General features: G+C 38.3%; 1 protein-coding gene across 1 annotated transcript in view; it reads left to right on the top strand.

The window, feature by feature from the left end:
* Positions 1-20,232, top strand: part of GUCY2C (guanylate cyclase 2C) — a gene marked incomplete at both ends in the record, with an annotated part of 42,547 nt that extends 22,315 nt beyond the window's left edge. The window contains 12 exons of the mRNA XM_079549233.1: positions 334-420; positions 4,268-4,400; positions 6,241-6,378; positions 9,948-10,036; positions 11,707-11,798; positions 13,035-13,193; positions 14,898-15,090; positions 15,407-15,581; positions 16,472-16,570; positions 17,119-17,213; positions 17,820-17,896; positions 20,058-20,232. Of these exons, the coding sequence (XP_079405359.1) occupies positions 334-420; positions 4,268-4,400; positions 6,241-6,378; positions 9,948-10,036; positions 11,707-11,798; positions 13,035-13,193; positions 14,898-15,090; positions 15,407-15,581; positions 16,472-16,570; positions 17,119-17,213; positions 17,820-17,896; positions 20,058-20,232 (1,512 nt within the window). The remainder of the gene's footprint in view (positions 1-333; positions 421-4,267; positions 4,401-6,240; positions 6,379-9,947; positions 10,037-11,706; positions 11,799-13,034; positions 13,194-14,897; positions 15,091-15,406; positions 15,582-16,471; positions 16,571-17,118; positions 17,214-17,819; positions 17,897-20,057) is intronic.
* Positions 20,233-21,987: the final 1,755 nt, after the last annotated feature.

Genomic DNA, 21,987 nt, shown 5'->3' on the forward strand with positions numbered 1-21,987 from the left:
ACAGTCCTTTCCACTTATACACCTTACTCATTTCTGTCACAGCTTGATTAGATTTACCTTGGCTTTAAGAGCAAATTCACAGTTTACTTTAATTATACAAAACCCTTCTTTTCTGGAGTCTTCACTTTTCTAGTTCTGTGTAAACCTAAAATATGTATAGTTTTCACTGTCTTTTGAATCTACTCGTGCTCTAGCGCATGTACTCCTAATATGCAAGTCTGCCTTACTCAGTCCCTGGTTGAAAGGCTATGTAATACTCAGATCTCAGCTTCTGCTTTTTCCCTGATGCAGATTAGAATTTTTTTTTTTTGTTTTTTTTTTTTTCTCTTACAGGATGTTTTAAATGATAAGATCTCCTACCCTGATGGCACATTCATGGACTGGGAATTTAAAATCTCTGTCATGTATGATATTGCTAAGGTAAGTGGACTGTTGACCATGCAATATCAATCAGCCTGTCCTTTCTTGCAATATGGATCCTCTGGAGAAAAGCAGCTACTACAGTTTTTTCCTTTCCTTGATAGAGCTTGATGCCCTTCCACTCTCCCTCCTGACCTCCACGAGGCCAGGAAAGCCTGTGGCTCTCAAACTGAAGGAGTAAATGGGGACCAGATTTGGCTTTGGGGTATATATGAATAATAAAATATTCCCCAAAAAAGACATGGGACCCAAAGATCAGAGGGTTACGATTTGATGATTGCGGCTCTGACTAGCAGGGCTTGGGCAGTCACAAGCCCTGTAAATCAGACTGTGCTGTCTGGCCTCGGGCAAGACATGTGAAGGAAAACTGTGTTCTTTCAAAATGATGGAATTATTTCAATTTGTATCCAAAACCAAGATCAAGTTCTTTTTCAAAACAAGCTCTGTTTATTCTGCATTTTATTTTGATTTTCCCACTCTCTAGAGACCCTCATTTCTCACTAGGATTAGCCATTTCATTCAGCTAGAGAGGGAAAAACAAATTCATAATAAAGCCAATTCTATTTTCTATTTTTAATTCACTACAGACTTGCATCTGATTAGCTGGTAATTAAGAAAACTTTGCAATTCACATACATTATATCTCTGCAGGTAATCCACAACACTTTTGGCTAAATTTTTGCTAGTGTGCAACTGTTTTTGGCAGTTTTTCCATTTCCCTACACACTTCAGTTCTGCCTTGGTCTCCATGATGTATGACTCCACTGTTCTAAAGAGATACTGAAAATCTTGCTCTTTATTAGAACCTCCTTAATCCAAATTGTCACAGCTTGTTGGCCTTGTTAATGACTTTCAGGTTCAGTTAGTGTTCAGAATTAAGCTTCATTTTAAATAGCAGCAGTGCAATTTCCCTTCTTCCTTTTAGCATATTAAAAGAGCAGAGAATTTTTAAACCCTTTGCAGTTCACCTTCAGATATTACCTAAGAAAATGGTGATAGGTAGTGGCTGTGTTTATGAGACATATGGAAAACTGCAGTCCCTCTGAAGGGAGTGACCAAATGCCCAATGACTACAGTAGGTGTGACCAGGACTTCAGAACCATTTGTTCACTACACCATTGGTAAGGAGGACATGGAGTCTGGGGCTGGGTGAAACACTGCATCCATACTAGAAAGGCTCCAGATCATTATTATATTAGCAGTGTTAGAGTTGGTTCAAAAAAACCTTCCTGAAAATTCAAATTTAGGAATATGTGGTGATTTATGGTCATTTGGATGATCTGCCAACTTCTCCTTTTCCTATTCCTGCCTCCTCTCCACCTGATGCTGTGGTGGAATCTCTGGGACCTAGGCATTATCACGCACTTCTTTTACTGCTTTTCACTAATGTAACTTCCCACTTGAATGTCTTCTTGCTTAATTTAAATTATATCATGACCCTTCAGCTCCTGTTCCCCTCATCCCAATGTATGCTCTTCTCAAACCCTCTAACAGCTCTCCAGGCTGTTGTTATTTTTTTTTTGTTGTTTTCAGATAGGTATAGAAGATGATTAGAAGGAAAGAGGAAAATATTATCAGGCACATCTGTGAGACTTCTTTCTTCAGAAATCGTTAACAAGGAAGCTCTGGTATAAGGAAATAAAAATTACCTTTGCCTCTGATTTGATGCTGAAACTGATTAGGAATTCTAATAGAGAAAGGGATGATATAAGAAGGGGAAGGAAGATGGCATAGCTGGAGGAAATAGGCTCTGAAGCAGGCAAAACATCCTGGATAATGTCAGCAGGGTTGCATGATAAAAACTGCTTAATCAAGAAGCATGTTCCTTGGATATAGCCTGCACACAGTCTCTGTAAATTTTGACAGGATCTAGACAGGCCAAGGATAACCAGTCCAACCACATTCTCAAGGGATTGCGTATCTTGCATACTGCCTGTGCCTCAGACATACATGTGCTGTGCCCCAAACTCAACTTGTGTCTCAGCGTACCCTTGTAGCACTTGCTGGTTGATTCTCAAGGAAAGATGGGTGCGTAAGGAGAGAAAACCCAGCATGTCATATAGTGTATGCCTGCCCCCACAAGCTCTGTAATCTTGTTTAAATTCAATCAGTTACCATCCAGTAGGATGAATTGCTCATGTGGGAATTTCAGTGGAAGACCATTCACAGAAGAAACTAAACAGATAAAACATATCTGTTCTGACCTCCACAGATTATCAAGAGCTGCTTTAAAAGTAATGCCTCTTATTTTATTATGTTGGCCCACAGTGTCAGGGGCGGATGTTGGTGGTTGAACCTTTCCATCAACACACTGTTACATTTTGTTGCTATGTGGCAGCAGAGGGGCTGGATGACAAAATGGCATCTGACATGGAAGCACATATGAAGCAAAGGTGTGTCGCTGACTTCATCCATGGGGAAAAGCAGTACCCACTGACATTTGGTGAAGGTTGCTGAATGTTGATGGAGATGAAACAGTGGATGTGAGCACAGTGAGGTGGTGGGTGGTGTGTTTCAGTGGTGGTAGCAGTGACAGTGTGTCACCTCTGCTGGTGCAGATTTTTACAAGTGTGACATGCAGGCTCATATTCATTGTAGGTGAAAATGCATTGGTAGTGGTGGTGACTCTGTTGAAAAGCACTGTTTTGTAGATGATAATTTGCTTTATCAAATAGGGTTATTCTGATCTTTTTATTTGTTGTAGTTTCCATGCAAATAAATAGGAGGCATTACTTTTGGAGTGACCTATGTAGATTATGCCTTATCTACTGAACTACAGAAAGGAGAATTATAAGAAAAAATGCCAGCAATAGGCTAAAAGATGTGAGCTAAAGTATAGTACAAGAGAGAGATGTATCAGAGTAAATATTAGCAGGAAAGTGTAAATTAGCATACCTGTACTCTCCTTCAGTTTACAGCCACTTATTAATGTCTTTTTCCTGCTATGCCTCAGTGCTAGCCACTTGCCGTGTATTATACCACATTTGACTCTAGTACTAAATGAACAAAATTCAGAGGTGTTAAGTAAAAAATAGCAAACTACACAACTTTGTATGCATGTGTGTGTGTTGTAGTCAGGAGTCTGAATGTCAGGAAATACAGCTGAAACTATACTGGCCAATCCTCATTGTGCTCACTTCCTAGTTTAACTCATGGATAATTGATACATATTCACTAGTGCAGAGAAAGCCATTAACAGTCAGGTCAGAAGTGACATTTAGGACTCTATTCTGACCGCTTGCCTCAGGGAAGTGATAGTATATCACCTAATCTGCATTGACCCTGTGCTGCTTGCTGCTTTGCTGAGAAGGATCTACTGAAATGTTTCTGAATGGAGTTTCTGGTGAATGGTAATCTTCGAAGATGATACAGACATAAAGAGCAATTATTCTTGTCTTCGGTAACTATTGGTTAGATATGCAATTGGAGACTTTTTTTTTGTTTGACGTTCCAACAAATCTGTACTAGATTTAACAGAAAAGTATTTACTGCAAATGAAATCAACACTTCTGTAGGAGGAAACAAACTCCTCTAATGCCCTAGTGGCAAAATGATCTCATCAAAACTCAGGATGCTCTATCAGGCTTTTGTTAATCAACAGGAAAGATGATCATTAGTTAAGACATGATCCTTCTAATAATCCATCCTCAATTCCTAACATTGACTGCTTTTATGATCTTGGAAATTCTTCTCTGTAAATGCTTCTCTCCTTCCATGACAGAGGATTGTTGGTAAAGGCAATTTTATTGCTTAGACACATATTATGCTAACACTTCATATTCTTTGACTCTAGCAACAGCTGAGAGTCTCATATATAGCCTTGTCTTCTCCCTATTATCAACCACAGGGAATGTCTTACCTGCACTCAAGCAAAACAGAAGTCCATGGTCGGCTCAAATCCACGAACTGTGTGGTGGACAATCGCATGGTTGTGAAGATCACTGATTTTGGATGTAATTCAATTCTGCCTCAAAGGAAAGGTAAAAACAATATCCAGTTAGACTGTCCTTCATGCTTTCCAGCCCAGTGGAATTTTTTTATATTCATAGTACAGTATGGCCTCATTACATCTTGTACATGGTACAAAACATACAGTACAACTTTGTTTCATGTAGCAGCCATCATACAAATTATATATTAAAACTCCTTCATCAATAACACAATAAAAATTTTTAGCAAATAGAGAAAGAAATTAGGCAGTGTTGTTGAGCAAGAAATGGAAGATAAATTTTTAAATTATATTTGGAAAAACAAGGAGACTTCCCTTCTGACTGAGACGCAACAAATATTTTCAAGATCCAAAGGCTTCATGCAAAAATTTCCCATAGGACTTCATGCAAAAAGCTCCTGTAAGCAGTAACAGTGGACTTGTGTGAAGAAAGAAAAAGGAACCACTGGGTTCTTGTCTTGCCATTGATCACTTATACGTGTTATCACAGTGCTGTGTAATTTGATTTAAATATTAACACTTGTGACTATGATCATCCTTAAAAATTAGTAATGATATGTTTTTCATTCAGAATATAACAATATCTGTTCAATGAGCTCAGGTTAGTTTTCACAGCTTTTGTTTACATTTTTTATTTCATCTAATAATCATAGGACAATTCTGTCTTATACTGTAGAACAGAGCATTCCTTTCTACACATCTCCTTTTTTCTTGATCTTGAGTGCAAAGATAAGCCCTTCTGAAATTATGTCATCTGAATCTGTTCAGCAGAGTTTGGAGTTTAATAAGCACAATACTGCACTGTAACTGTTGTATATTATCTGAGAAGAACCTGTGATTGCAAATGGATTGAGGTAAAGAATTGACATTGAGACACAAAGAAAGTCAAGAGTAGCAATGAGAACATAAGAAGAGTAAGAAATATGCACTGAATGAAAATGTTCTGTTAATTCATTATTTTGCATGTTACACTTAAATTTACATTATGATTGAATGTTAATGAATTTGTCTTCTCATGCTGCTCTTGAATACTTTGGCAATCATCCTCAAAATTTCTGGCCCCTAGGCTTCTTTTCTTGAAGAAAACTTATTGCTTCACAAGACATCTACAGATTCATTGTGGCTGGATGTAGCAGCCTGATATCGTAACACTGTTTTCAGGGTCACTATCAGTCCGTTATGATACATCATCAGCATGTCATATAAAATAGTCATACCATGGCAGTATTCTAGTTTTGAGGTACAGCGGGGCTTGGTGACCTAGAAGTACAGAATAATAATTTCTGTAGAAAGAAAGTGGTTACACACAGGTAGTATTTATGTCAAGCTCAAAAGCACTTGGGGATTATTTCTATAGAGTCATGATACCAAGGCTACCGGGAAATATTACAGCCTTCTCATATGACATCTTGAATAACACACTTCATGCATCTGGGTCAAGAATTTATGCCTCTGCATTTTTATTTATTTATTTATTTTTTTCATAGCACAGGCATTCCTTGGTCTTATACAGATGCATGGGCTATTTCTAAGAAGTCCATGTGAGGTAACTTAAGAGAAGCAAGTTCACTGCCAACAAACACAACTTTTCTGGAGGTCTGCAGGTCTGCACCAACAGTGAAAAATAGTACTGTTATTAAATCCCAGACAATTGCAGACTACCACATCATAGTTTTATCTAACTCCATTGATGTCAGCTTATCCAAATAACTACTGAATGAAGAAATAAACAGTACCAGTGAGCTCCATGTTTGGTATGAAAAGAGTAAATTGAAAATGGCCAATGGACGCTTTTGAGAAGGATCACCCTTTTCAATTACTTTTCTCTTGTACCCATTTACCTTTTTTCCTACTGTGATCTGGATTTTCAGACCTGTGGACGGCTCCTGAGCATCTCCGTCATGCTGACGTATCTCAGAAGGGTGATGTGTACAGCTATGGGATCATTGCCCAGGAGATCATCCTACGCAAAGAGACCTTCTACACCAGACACTGCCAAGACACCAAAGGTAAATCCACAATTTTCTCCCCCACTGCAGCCTTCTAGAATACTGTAGCAGTAAGTAGCACATCCACAGGTTTTCGTGTAAAGTGCTGTCTCTGGTAGGTGCTTGAACTGGTGCTTCTTTCACTGTGTGGTGCACAAAGAGGATGTTTGAAGGATATCAATGTGGAGGCAATCTTCTTGTGAATCAGGTTTTTATTGAGTTTTCTTGCCCTTTTTCCTCTCCTTCCCACCTCTTCCACAGTGTAATAGAAGTTAACCTTATACAAAAACTGCCTAGACTTACTGTGACATTTAAGGCTACAAAATGTTGTGCACAACATATAGTAGTTCACTTGTACTAGGCATCACAAATCAGCAGTGTCAAAAGAGAACAAAAACTCAGCAGCATGACATGAGAACAACTGATATTTAAAAGTTGGCAATTCAGACTTTGTTCCAGTCTTCAAATTAACGTTAGTAGCTTATTTTCTTATCTTCTGTCAGAAAAAGAATCTCCTCACGCGATGCATCCATTAAACCCAATTTCGTGCATATTGTGACATTGTTTTTGGATGGCTAACAGCACAGACAATAGCAGTGCCCTGAATCCCATGAATTATTTTATATTGCAATGTTATAGCCACCATAAAGGCATTCAGGTTTGAGATTTTCTTACTGACAGTTACCAACAAGTTTAAACATTGCCTTTGTTTCTGAGTCATTCTGAAAGATCTGCCTCACATTTGCTAAAACATCTAGAGCAGCAGCTGGCCAGCCTAACAGCTGCTTTCCTGAGTAATATTTGAGAATAACATCTAGGCCAGGCTCATCATCTTACATTATTGCAAATTTGTGCTCTTAACCAAAGAAATACAGTATTTCACATAATCAACTCCTTAATGTATAATTGGATGTAGGAGAGATTAGAAATACCTGTTTCCCTTTCACAAAACTATTCAGGTCGTTGTGCTGTGTGACAGATGGTCCCCTGAACTGCATCAAATAAGACAGGGCAGAGAAAGTAAAAGTCCATCTACTACTTATCTTGGGAAGAGGGAGCCAAATCCTCATAAATACAATAATTTTATAAACATCCACCATACAGATGGAATAAGGAAAGACTACTACTCTTCCCTCCTGATTTTGACTTGCGAAACAAATCCATAACAAACTGCGTTCTTATAATTGTTTACATCAGTTACAGCCTGCCTGTGTGTTAGCATTACCCTGTGTTTTCTGGCTGTTCTGAGATGTGGTGGTGACCTCACTGCTCTGTTTGTGGTTCATAGTCAAAGTCTGGTTCCTTGTTTTAACTTTGACCTATGTCCTAACACTGCACCTTATCATCTTAGAAAAACTGTTCAATTAAAATAGCATTAAGATAAACTAGATGAAAGTACTTTTTGCACTTCTAGGTTTAGGCTTCCTAATGCTGGGCATGGTGACACACAGCAGCGAGCTTAGTAAGAGAGCAATAAATCTACTGGGCCTGAAACCCAGTAAGTCCTGTGTAAGTCTGGATTCACTGTAACTTGAAAGGAAAAAAAACCATCCTATTTTCCAAACTAAGAATTTTCCATTAACTAAGGAGATTGTATTCTCCCAGAAGCTTTTTCTTCTAAATCATTATTGGGTGTGTGGGCTATATATCGCTGATCTAATAGCTGCTGTTATTATTTGTGTTTTGATTCTGCAGCTTCAGTAAATACGTTCAGTCTGGTTTCAGCAGTTCATCAGATTTAATGTAATGGAAAGGAATGAGTTATTATATTTTGTTGAAGTGGCTCATCAGTAGAACATCAGGACTCATTCATTAGACGATACAAGAAAGTACACCGTACTTACTCAAACGTCTTTGAATTTTTTTTGTGTCATCTAGTTTTGGGAAGGAGTAGTTCAGACGTGGCAATATCATTACTTTACAAATATCTAAGTTAAAAAGAGGGAAAAAAATGCAAAATTAGAGTCAATGGTAATGGGCAAGGAAATGCCCCTGATGCACGTTACATTCATTTTAGCGTCCTGTAAAAGTCTTTCAGTAGCTAGGTTATCAGAAATCAAGTTCTGCAAGTTCAAATATATGGATATTTCAGGATGACTGATATAATCACTTCTTCAGGGCTTCATTGGCAGCAGCAAGGACTGTGTTCAGATTTAAGAATTGTTTGATAAAGCCTGCAACTTGCTTCCAACCACAGCTGGCAAAATTAAGCTAAATTTTCAAATACTCAGTGAACTAATTCTTTCAAAATGCAAACAAATATTGATCAACTTAGTGTACAATAATATCATTATTACTGAGTGAAATGAAATCCCACAAAGAGGATGGGCATACAGAACTGTATTCTAATGTATGATGTAACTAGTCATAGTTCTTTACCGACTTCTTTGTGAGACAGCTGTTAGACCAGCTGCTGCTCCACTCTTCTGCAGAAACACCTCCTTCACTCTCAAGACTGAAATTTTGTCATGAGTGAACATAACCCATGCTCCTTACTCCACTATTTCTTGCCACTGGCTAATTGCAGTGCTGCTTATAGTTGGTTTTATTTCCTCTTTCAGGTGCATATGCAGCTTGGAAATCCATCACATTTCTCTTGTGTTCATGAGATTAACACAGGTTCTACTGTCTCTTCACTCACAGGATTTGGGCTTTCCGATCTGCATGACCCTTAAACAAAACCTCCTACTCCTTCTCTAGTCTGTAACATCTGCACCATATGCTGCTTCATTTTTTTAGAGTGATCGTGCAACTGGGCATGCTTAGACATTCCTTGCTACTCTGGACATGCACATACCAGCCTGATGACAAATCTTCCTTGTCTCATTACAAGCTTCCTTTGGCAAAATTGTCTTCCAAATATAATCAAACATCATTAATAAATATATTTCACACTTGCAATTTCTCTCTCTTCGTTAGAGATCAAAAAGTTCTTCTTTTTTGGTACCTCTGAAGCTCTTGAGAGAGCAACTTTTTTTTGTTTGTTTGTTTTAGCTCTTTAAATTGTTCTGCAAATGCAGTCTGCTTTCTGATGTGTTCTGAATCCAGATAGCTTTCATAGAATGGATTTCATGAATATAAGTACAAATAAGCTAACAAATCCAATGTTTTTAGACCATACATGTTAATAGCTTAGTTTTAAGGAACTTGAACATCTGGATGATGATTTGAACTTCTCTGGTGAGAATTGTAGGTCTCCATGCTTTTTATCAAGTTGTAATATTCTAGTGGGCTTCTCATATAGTTTTTTACTATGGCTATAGCTCATGCTGAGAGGCACGCTAATTATACCTAATGTTCATTTGGAAGGATGCCATAACCATGTCTGCCATGACCAATAAATACCCGAGTACATTCCTATTCGTTTTGCTTTCAGGGGCATTCAAACCAGCCTGTTATGATCTTAAGCCATATTTTTAGAAAAGCTCCAGAATTGAAATTCACATCAAAAAGAAGGGAACCACCTTCAATATTTTGTTTGAATAGTAACTTGTAACACATCATAGTATGCTATACAAAAGGAATGTTCTTCCTATGTTTTTTTTTTTCCCCCTTTAATTAAAACTTTACATCTTTTTTTCTTTCTTCAGAGAAACTTTACAGAGTGGAGAATGACAAAGGCGTGAAGCCTTTCCGACCAGACCTATCCTTAGAAACAGTGGGAGAAAGAGAGATGGAAGTAAGCTAATCATTAACACAGCCATTTTCTATGTGTAAGGTAGAAGTGTCGGCAAAACTAGCGCTCAGGATGACAAGAGGATGAAAGCTATGCACATTTTCTGCCAAACGCTTTAACCTCATGGGAAGAAACAGTATTCTATAGTTGTTACTAGTGAAATGAAACAAAACTGATGAAATTTTTTCCTCCTTCTTAAGTGTATTCTGTGCATCAGCTCTTTAGTTTTTTTCTAGTGATGTTTTAAAAACTAAAACATGTTAAAAGTACATCCCTTGTGAATTTGAACTTTTTGTTAAGTTGGTTAGCTCGAAAAAAGGCAAATGTATCAAACAACGCTCCCCTGCCTCTCTAGAATTCACGAAGAACTATATTCAGTTTGTCTGAGTCAAAGTCTTAAAATAAAAAGGGAACATGTGCTTACTTAGTTTAGTATAGTCCTAGGGCTGAGAACTGCTAGCTATACCATAAGGAGAGTGTTATACTGATACATGAAAAAATATGTATCATCATATAGTGAGGGTTGTATATCTGTGTGTGGGAAAGTAGCAGTCTGACCTGCATAGGAAAGGATCTGGGATGGCTCAGTTTTCTGATCCAGTATATGAGAGTCTCCGCAAAGAGACTGTGTTGCAATAATTCAGGGAAGGACTATCATTATCTTTTGAAAGTACTCTCAAGTAGTAGTATTGCTTACTTATCTTTGTAGTACAGTGGTGTGTCTTTTGAAATTTGGTATTATTCCAGGGTGCTGAACTGATATATGAACATTAAATAATGCATGAGAATCACAAGGGATAATATCTTAGGGGAACTGGTGGCAGTACAACATTTCACAGATGATTCATCTCACCTATCTTCAGATATCTACAAGCTGTATATCTCATTCTGACCTAGCCCCCATAGGTGCCTTTTACATCTGATAAGAGAATACTCATCCATATCACTTTTTGGACCTATTTTATATTTTTAGATCAAGATTCCTTTCTCCCTACTGATTACAGATGTTACCCAGGGTGGCTATGCCAGCTTTTAAACTAAACTACAAGTGGGATTTGCCTCAGGTAGCTTTACACATCTGCAATGCACATATCTGTATTTGAACTACTTACTCTGTAGTCACTGGAAAAAAAAAATCAACACTTGCATGCTGCTACTCTTTTGATCTCTTCTGGATAGCTCTAAGATGGGATGAATGGCACTTCAAATGTACTTCCTTCCATGTATTTTACAGCCCCTAAGACTTCTTGCTTGGGTGCAGAGGTCTGTATTGTGGACATCAGCATATTCAGTTGATGAGCCCCATTCTTTCTGGCTGAGTCACCAGTTTCAAAAAATTCCCAAACTCAGAGTACTGGAAATAAATTATCACAGCACTTACTTCCATGTCAGTAACCATATCTGGTACCAGTTGCAAGAGGAGATCCATTTGCATGCCTTTCATTTACGTATTGCAAATTCAACTGCAGATGATGTCACTAGCCACCACAGAGTTAAGTTTCAGATGCCTGCAATGAATGTCCCAACCATAGATTCATAACAGTTAGTCACACATTTCAATATGTTGCTTATCAAGAGTAACTGGAAATACCCTGATGAACTAGTGCTATTTATCTCCATTATCTTTCTATATCCAGTACTCAGTTCAACTTTCCTTAAATTTTCATTTGAAGGTATACACACTAGTGAAGAGCTGCTGGGAGGAAGACCCAGAGAAAAGACCTGACTTTAAGAAAATTGAGAATATTCTGGCTAAAATATTCAGGTGAGCATCTGAAACTGAATTTTTGAAGTTGCTCCAAACTCCTTCTGGGTGCTAGAAAGCTTGTATTTTTAAGCATGTAAGCTGATGTTAATATAGTCCAATTAGTGCCTTCACTTTGATTTATTCTTTGCCGTGGAAGTAGGTGAGCACATGCATTTTTGTATGTACTCATGTGAATGTGTGCAGCTATGCATGTATTAGCTGAGTGAGGGTGAGATGATCACCATACCTTAAATTGGTACATTGTGAAAGTAGCAAGCTGGATAATTAGAGATTCAAACCATTAAAATAATTTACCTCCTGTCTCTAGTCAGGAGTTGGATAATGAGTCATGTTGTCTAAGTTTCGGGAAATAAAGGCTCATAAACGTTTGGAGGATGATAGGAAAGTTGGGATGAGCTGAGTTGTGCCATAAATGGCCATTCAGATGGTCTCAGATAGAGCTGATTAAAGGTGTTGGGTTGTACCTCATCAGAGGAATTAATTATGGGGTTTTGTAGGTATAAAATTGTGGGATAAGCCTCCATCCTACAAGAGGATGGAGACTGCTTCCTGCCACATGCAACAAGGTGTTCTTCTCATGAGCATCTCAGACAGTGCACCCTGGACAAGAACACTTGTCTAAAGTAAGAGTAGCTTTGAAGTCTGGTTAGAAGGAACTGACATTTCCTGTCAGTCGGGCCCCATCTACTTTCAGACTATGGAGACAAATGCGTTATGAGTAGCCCATGGTATTGTGCTTCTGCTTCCAGCAATTATGCTTCTGACTGGAATCTGCTTAATCTTGTGACCAAAACTAACTCCTGAACTGCTAATTGTTCCATTGAATTATTCTGACTTCCACAGAGGTAGCCCCAAAATGGTCTTAGTCTTTCTGTCTAAAATCCCCATTTAAATGTTACATGGAGTTCTCTATCTGTCTTCTTTAGCTTCCTCTTGGGATTTGAGCTTACACAAATGAATGTTTAGGGATTACTCAAGGTAACCTGGATTGGAAGTACTATCATGGCTATGATTTGGAAGTGGTTTAAGAATTAGCAGCTCTGAGTGACAAGTGTGGGCACAGACTTTCAATTTGTAAACATAAGTCCTCCAAGCAACAAAAACCTGTGCATTTTAAGCACTTTCATTCTATCCGTACAGAAGTTAAACACTGGAGAAGTTTTGTTGCCTCTCTCAACAATATGCTTCCATCACCCTTTCTTTTTGGCTCCTGTGCATTGTTGTTATTCCCAGTAATTACCATGGCCAGACCAATGAAAGCTACATGGATACCCTGATTCGACGTCTACAGCTGTATTCCCGGAATCTGGAGCACCTGGTGGAGGAGAGGACAGAGCTCTATAAAGCAGAGCGAGACAGAGCAGACAGGCTTAATTTCATGTTACTTCCAAGGTTAGTATTGAGCAGAACGATTTTTACTGACATTTTATTTGTATGTATCACCTGATTCTTGGAGAGTGGGATTAATATCAGTCTTATATTTCTTCAATTCACAGAGTGAAATGCTACTTATTCTGTTCTAATTCTCCCCACCTTACAGACAAAATGTCAAATTTAAGAGGTGCCATCAATCCCCTCTTCTGTACAGCTCAATTGAGCACAGGGGGTAGCAGGCAGGGAAAATGTGGCTTTCTTTGCACAGACAAAATCACAGATTTTCTATAGACTTTTCATCCTGGTCTGATCTCCCATAAAGATAATTTCCATACCTATGTTAATCCCCTGCCTAAGGCTCTGATTAAGTTCAGGATTTAAATGAGGTGTTAGAGTTAAAAAAATTTACTGAACGAATGCCTTACATAAGAAATAACAGTGGGAGCTCAGATAAACTATATCTCATATACTGTCACAGCATGATGATTTAAGCCTAGGAAGAAAAAAGTTTCAGTTGGGAAGCCAATGTAAAGTCTCTTTATTTATTCATAAAATGTATTTGGCTGGAAAAGGGTGGAATTGCATTGAGGTCATCCCTACTCATTTCTTGTTAAGGCTGATAGTGTCAGATATACAATATTTGTATCACAACTGACAAACACCTTCAAGCTTGTGCGTACCACCCTAGCCCAGAAAAGTACATGCCCTACTTGAAAGTTACTGACACTGAAAAAGCATTTTTTTAATGAAAATTATCAGCCCATCTCATTTTATCGGTGTATTGATCTGTTTAACAACTTGGCAGCATTTTGAAGTACTGAAAACTTTCAATTTTACATAATCATTGTAAATTCTACTTGACAGACAGGTAAGCCAGTCTGCCCAAGCAGCTGCATTCTCTTTAGAAGGAAGGTATTCAGAAAACATGCAAATGTGCAAAGTGGCATTGTGTTTTAATGCACAAAGCTGCCAAGTGCTCAACAAACAGCCCAGAAAGAAGGTGAGAAAACTGTGCCTTCCCACCATTAGAATGCAGTTTTGTTCAGTGCAAGTCTGTGATGGAGGCTGGTTACTCTCCCCATTTTCCTCAATCACGTGTAGGATATAGCTGGAATCTTAATGCTTTATGAAGACTAAATTTTTTCTCCTTGACAGTGTAGAGTCAACTATCCTGCAAATTCCAAAGCAGGTAGTCCGAAGAGCTGGTGTGACTGTCGAATGTGACAGCAATCTCACTTTGATCTTTTTTTCAATAGCAATACAAAAGTGAAGTATTATAATATTATCCCATTCCAAGATATTCTGAAGTCCTTAGGGCAAAAGGGCAGAGGTACTTACAAGCAGTAAGGGGAATGACTTATTTGTCACAAATTTCCTTCCCTCGAATCTGATCTTGATAGGCAGGAAAGAAGAGTGAATCACTGAGGTCTCCATTCTCAGATGGAGATTCACACCAAAGCAGTACTTGGACCCCTTATCTTCCTCAGCTTCTGTTTATGCAGAGGATTTTGCAAGACTGTAGCGCATTAATTGATTTTAGTACATGCTGAGATCCCTGGCTGAAAGGCATTATGGACATCTAAAATGCTATTACAATGGCAGTTTTCAGCAAATGATTTGATGTTTCCTACCCAGAAGGCAATGATGAGGTTGACTTGCGTGAGAAAATACCTTTAATGTTAAACACTGTCTTCTGTCTTCCTGCCTTCTCTATTTCCGCAGGCCAGTAGTAAAATCTTTGAAGGAGACTGGCCTGGTAGAGCCAGAGTTATTTGAAGAAGTCACTATCTACTTCAGTGACATTGTTGGCTTCACCACACTCTGCAAATACAGCACCCCTATGGAGGTAGTAGACATGCTGAATGACATCTACAAGAACTTTGATCACATTCTTGACCATCATGATGTTTACAAGGTGATTAGCTCCTCACTTTTGCTCAGTTAAATACCAAGCAATGCAGAAATCTAACAGGCCAAGATTGTCTCATTTCAGTATGTTTGTGTGCCAGCTTAGAGCAAATTTTATATACCAGGTGGTCACAGATTCCTTAAGTGAAATGCCATGTACTGTCATACTCATTTACAAAAAGGTGCTAGCTACCTTAAACTAAATAATCCTGCTGACTAGGGACCAGGTTTAATCATAAACAAGAGAATATGAATATAAAACCTTTCTGCTCTCAACTAAGTATGTTCTTTGCATGCTGAGATTAGTAATTGTGTTTCCACAGGTAGAGACCATTGGCGACGCTTACATGGTGGTGAGTGGTTTACCAAAGAGGAATGGCAACCGACATGCAGTAGACATCTCCATGATGGCTCTGGACATCCTTAGCTTCATAGGATCCTTTGAGCTCCGACACCTTCCTGGTCTGCCTGTTTGGATTCGCATTGGAATTCACTCTGGTACACAATGATGCTAGATCAGCAATGACACTATAGTTGCCTTGTTTTTGAACTTAACAGATCAGATATCCATGGAAGATGTGGGTGGACATCATACACAACTGCTTTCCTTGTGAAGAATCAGGTTGAAAATAATATTCCTGGGGGAAGGCTAACAGGAGTAAATAAACAACTACTTTGCTCCTGTCTAGAGAAATAGCCCTTATCTATTCATTAATGGTTTGCTCCTGGTATGATCAACTGTAAGCTTTCACAGATAATTCCTCTCTGACCAAGATGGAGATCAGCCATGTTCAGACATGCTTGTCTCACTACAGAAAACAAGCTTTTCTCTTATGCTTTTGGAGACAAAAGTTCTGATTGCGCCCATGTGGGAATTCATGCTTCAGTGAAACCACGAAAATGTTTCTTCTATAAGAGAAACTGCTCAACAGTCTCAAGGGCTTTGGGAAATCACCTGTCATTTTTGCTTGTTTCAACAATTATCTAAGCAACTGGCGAAGGAGGAACATAACAGTGAAAGCAGCTGGGTACTGGGATACTCCTTGAGGCAATAATATGGAACCCCTCTATAATTAAGCTTATTCTCTATTTCTTTTGCTTCCAAAACTGACCGTAACCATATTTTTTCATGCACAGAGATTATGTTTAAATGCAATTAATACTGTCCCATTTTGTTCTAATTGAATTCTGTAAGATATGCAGTGTGAGGTGTGGTTTGGAGAGGAATGGGAGATGTCCAAATAGTTTAGTGGTAGAGAGCAATCCCATTGGTGAGGAACACATTGCTCCAGTAGGTACTGCAGTGTTTTCTGCAACAGGGAGAGGCACCTTTCAAGCTAGTAGTCTCTTGACCAACCTTTTTTTCATTCTCTGAATCCCATTTCTAGGTCCATGTGCGGCTGGTGTGGTAGGAATAAAAATGCCTCGTTACTGTTTGTTTGGAGATACGGTAAACACAGCTTCACGGATGGAATCCACTGGCTTGCGTAAGGGTTTAAGTTCATCTGTCCATATAACAGGGCCAAAGGCTATTGGTCAGTTTGTGACTGAAGTGTCTGTTTTCAGCCGAGAACAATTTGTAATCAGCTCGCAGATTAAAGATGAAGCCCTATTTGTTCTAATTACCAATTATTTCACTGTCCTGTTGAGCAATGAAGAACTGTTCCTTGCTCCATCTCCAGCACTGGTAACAGGGAGTATGTAGGCTGGTTTTTGCTGGCTGAATTTCTTTGGAGGAAGTACTACTGATGCTTGGGGTTTCATTTTACTTTATGAATGTTGGATTTCAGTTCAACCTATAATTGTATTGCAGCTTTGTTGTGTAAATATGTTGACTGTATACTTTAAGTTGAAGCAATTACTTCTTCAACTACACCATTAGGGACCTTTGCCAAGAGCCGACTTATCTTCCTTCTGCCCAGTGTCTTCATATGGCTATTCTCTTTGTGCGATTCTTCCCAAATTTCTCTTCCCTTTTGACATATAAACGCTACAGATACATTTTCTAATTGAGCTTTCATGGTCTATTTCTTAGCTTTAAGGATTCATGTAAGTGGTTCCACGGTTGCCATCCTGAAAAGAACAGACTGTCGATTCCAGTATGAAATGAGAGGAGAAACATACTTGAAGGTAACCTTTACCATGCACATGCACAGAGAAAAGGAATAGTATAAGAGCATTATGTAGCTTAGAGTACCCTGCAGTTTAATTATCAGCAAGGGAACAAGGGTCACAGATCAATCAGTACCATAAACTCCAGTTGTTGAAGACACTTCTATAACGTCAATAAAGGCAATGAAAAGCTGCCCAAGTGAAAAACTAAAATAACATTAAGATGAAGAGAATAAATGAAAGTTATAGAGTAATAGTGATGCTGAATTGGGCTGATGGAAGAGAAGCTGAATCTATTGTTAATTTGCTCTTGCTCTGATATCTGACTGTCTACCTACGTATCTATTTATTTCAGTCTATGTAACTTGGCACTGATGTCTGTATTTGGGTGCTGATAGCAGGCAACACAGCTCACCTCTCTCATGGTTTCAGGTCATAGAACAAGAGAATGTTCACCTGTATCTCACCCATTATTTTTCTTTCCACATCTGATTTTTAATCCTTTGCTGTGAGCAAAGGCAAACACAGCAGTGTGCAATATAGAATTATTTAAGTAAATGAACAACAGGAAATTGCAGTCTAATCCCTAAATTGTGCTTTCTCTTCTTTATGATGACTGTTTAGGGCAGAGGGACTGAGATTACATACTGGCTGACGGGTACTGAAGACAAGGAATATAATCTCCCAACGCCTCCTTCAGTGTAAGCTGTTATTTGTACATGGAAAGGAAAGAGAAATTCAAAAGTCTCTGAACTTTAGATTTAACCATTCTTCTTTAGAGCTTGAGGATATAAGCATGCAAATATTCACGACAGTGTTATGTTTGGGACTATGCATGTGCTGCAGGTTGTTTGTATGCTTAGCAGGTTCATTTCATTGGACGGGTAATAAGACTTATAGAACAACTTGCTGATGTGATAAATGCAGGAGATGGACATACAAATTAAAAATATTATTATTCCCTGCATTTGTTTTGTAAATATATGTATACAATGATGCACAGTGCAATTATTCAGCATTTGCTGACTGATACCCTGAGCAGTGACTGCCCTCATAGCTTACTTCCCACAGTTATAGAGTTTCCACATGACACTATATAGTATGGGATATCCCTTTGGACAGTTTAGGGCAGCTGTCCTGGTTCTGTCCCCTCTCAGCTCCTTGTGCCTCCTCAGTCCCCTTGCTGACAGGGCAGTATGAGAAGCTGAAAAACTGGAATGTCCTTGTCTCTGTATGGCACTGCACAGCAACAAATAAAATGTCACTGTGTTATATATTGTTTTTTTTCCCAAAGCCAAAACACAGTATCATAGCAGACAGAATGAAGAAAATCAGCTCTGTCCAAGCTGAAACTGGGCCAATTCCCCAAAACTTGAACCCTAACTGCACCTGCGTGCCACACTAGACACTGCAGCTAGAGGATAACTGCAACTCTCTAATATCATGTTATTTTGAGCAGGATTTTGAATTGTATTCTGTTAGAGGAGGCAGACAAAGCAACTGTAGCATTGCACAGGCACAAAGTGTTTAGAAATCGAACAAAATTCTACTTCTTAACACAATACAGTATATTTGGCAAGAGAAAAAGAAGAGGCTGCTGTGTTGGAACTGAGCTGTAATTTGCATTACTACTAAATAAAATACAATAATAGTGGGAGTATTGTTTTTGAGAAATATTGCAAAATTGAAGTCAGGATGACTGTCTTCATTTCATCTATATTTGGCATATGAGTACTGCATTTGTTCCTGTTAACTCACTAGAACATGGAATTTCTCCACTTTCTATTTCTGTGTACAGTTACTTCACCAAACAGGGATTTGCTGCTATCTGCTTTGATTATTTCAAATAATCAAAGTGTTGATTAACACTTTTAATTGCAGTTTTAATTTTAATTAGAGTGCAATTAAAAAGTGTAAATACAGTGTTTCAGTACTTGAAGCAATTATATTGCAAATTGTACTTTGCTGAATACACTGGGATCTATTAATGGTGAAAGGCACAAGTACATAACACTATTTCCTGTCCATTTATTCCTATCTACCTAAAAGACAAGAGATAACTAGGAGAAAGATGCAGTTTTTTTCAAGATGTTTTCAAAACAGAAACAATCAAGCTTTTAGTCTACTACAGAATCTCATAAACTTAGCTTTATTTAATGGCATTTCAAGTGTTTGTCGCTGTGCTGAGCAGGAAACACTGTCAGGCCTGTTTACATGGTACAACTCTTTGTTATCTCAGAACTTCTTTTCGGAATTAAAATGATCAGTTGAGACTATGAGAATGATTGAATTGGCAGTTGTTCTGAAATTCAATTTCAGAACATTTTGAAAACACCTCTTGAGCTGGATCACTGTACTCAGTGATGTTTTTGTTTTCACTTCCTCGTTATAGGCTCTGACTCACAGAATTGCCCCTTAAAATTCTCATACAAAGGGTACTATAGTAAACACCAGGCAGAATGCAAAAGCTTATGAAAAGGTAGCAGTTCTGTTACTGAAGACCACCTGAAGCTGTAGTGGAAGTACTGGTACAAATAATGGTGTTGAGAAATAGAATCTGATTTAATTGGGAGAGCATTTAATTGATGTTTTTCATGCAAGTGACTCTAAATTTATTTTAACTAACAACACTTCTACAAATCTCTGTAAAGATGGTAATCAGTGCTATACAGAAAAATTGCACGTAATTCCTCAATTATATTCCCAAAGACAAAACCCGGATCTAAAACCTTTATCTCAGAAGTGTGTGAATGACATCAATCTAAGTATGGGATAGAAATGTTCAAAAAACATTGGAGATCTAGGGATCACTAAAAGCATGTCACTCTGTGACCTTTTTTTTTTTCATCCTTTTGCTTTCAGGGAGAATCAGCAGCAGTTAAAAAATGACATAGCAGAAATGATAACCAAAATTCTTCAGAAAAGAGAAACCGAAGGTTTCAGGACCAGAGAGATTAAACGGGTAGCAAGCTACAGAACAGGTACCCTGGAATACTTGCAGCTGGCCAGCACAGATAATTCTGCTACATATCTTTAAGACTGGATGTCTAGCATGACTTAAAAAGCTACAGCAACTCCCAGAAGTACTTCATATAAAGGCTGGAAGCTTATGTTCTCAGCTGGAGGAGAAAGAAAATACCTTTCAAGGCAACCTTCCTACCACTCAACCTGCCAGTAGTACATCAAACCTGTCTTCACTGTCATGTCCGAATTGTTAGATGACTTCAGCAGGGGACATGCAATCTGATTTGAGAGAAATGAGACCTGAGGATACCTTATCTGTTCTGGTTTGTTTTTTAAAGATGATAGCCTGTTCAATAATTCACTTCTGAAATATTCACAGCATAGCCTTAATTTCTCATGATTTTCAAATGTTGTATTTAATTTGTAATTTTTATTTCAAGAAAGCTTTGCTGTAATATATTTGAATGTAACATTAAACATACTGTGTAAGTCCTGGATATTTGCCTTTTTATTTTTTTATTTTTTCCCTGCAGGTTCCCCCTGTCTCCCACATTTTGTTTAGCCAAGTTGTCTTTCTTAAACACTTCATTATTCACCTTGGGAGATAACTCTAGAATCTGTACAGCTTCTAAAACTTATCTGAACGTCTTAATTCTGAAAAATCAAACTGCAAATCTTGCATAGCAGACCCTTTCATATCTCTCCTCCACTTCTGTTTGTGCCCCCAAACCAGAAGTGCAACAGAAATGAAGAAAACAAATTTCTCCATGTTTTTTAAACTTCTGGAAGTTTCAGTTCAACTTTTGGATGAAGTTTCACAACCAGGCAGAACTCACATTTTACTGAGATGACTCACTCATGAACTGAAACATGGCATTTATTAATAATCAGATTTTAAAAGCAGCCAAAGAACAGGGGGTGCATGTAGAAGAAAACCAACATTCCCACGAAGTAGTGAGCAGAATTTTTGCAAATGTGCACTGATGGCTTTCAAAGCAGAGCTACTTCTTTCAACAGCTGTCAAATACTGGTCAGTATTCAAACTGTACACCTCAGTATATAATTTCCCCCCAAACCATTCCTTTATGGTTTTGAATGGAAATTTTGTCCAAGGAAACAATGTTAGAAAGAGCAAGCCAGCTTTTGCCTTTGTCAACCTCAGTTTGCTTGTTTCAAACTCACAAAAAGCCCCATGCCAAACATAAAACTCAACAGAATAACCAAAGTGTAAATATACAAGCTATAAAATTAAATCAGGTTGTGCTATAGGGCTTCTAATATTGCTTGATGAATGTAAATTTCTATAGACAGGTACACATTATAGGCAGAAATAGCAGACAGCCTGTAACCAACAGCTACCAGTTTCTGATTCTGTATTAGCAGTCTTTAACTTGGGCTGGCACTGGGAACATACCACTACTTTCCCCATTTGTGTCCTAATGGAACAGCTCATTGGGATGAGGACAGAAAAAAATGAATGGCATTCTAAAACTGGTATGCACTGAAAAGAATATCAATACAGTAGAAAAACATGAAACCAGCATGCCTGCTATTTCCTGGCCCAAGATGCCAATCAAGAAGCTTCGTCTCTATGTCTACATTCCTTGGTAGGTGATACTTGGCACCACAAGTCTATTTTGGTTGCTATATCTGATACACTCAGCAAACGCAGCTATACTGCAGCGACAAGTGTCGGACTCCTCCAGCATGAAGTCTACTCCCGCTTTCTTAAGCGGAGTTGTTCTGCTCTTTGTATGTCTGTTTTTAAAGAGGAGCTACATGGGTTCCATCCATGATGCTCCTGAGATATGAATTATTCAGCAAGTAT

Source organism: Tetrao urogallus (genome assembly GCF_951394365.1).
Source record: "Tetrao urogallus genome assembly, chromosome: 1".
Classification (NCBI taxonomy): domain Eukaryota; kingdom Metazoa; phylum Chordata; class Aves; order Galliformes; family Phasianidae; genus Tetrao; species Tetrao urogallus.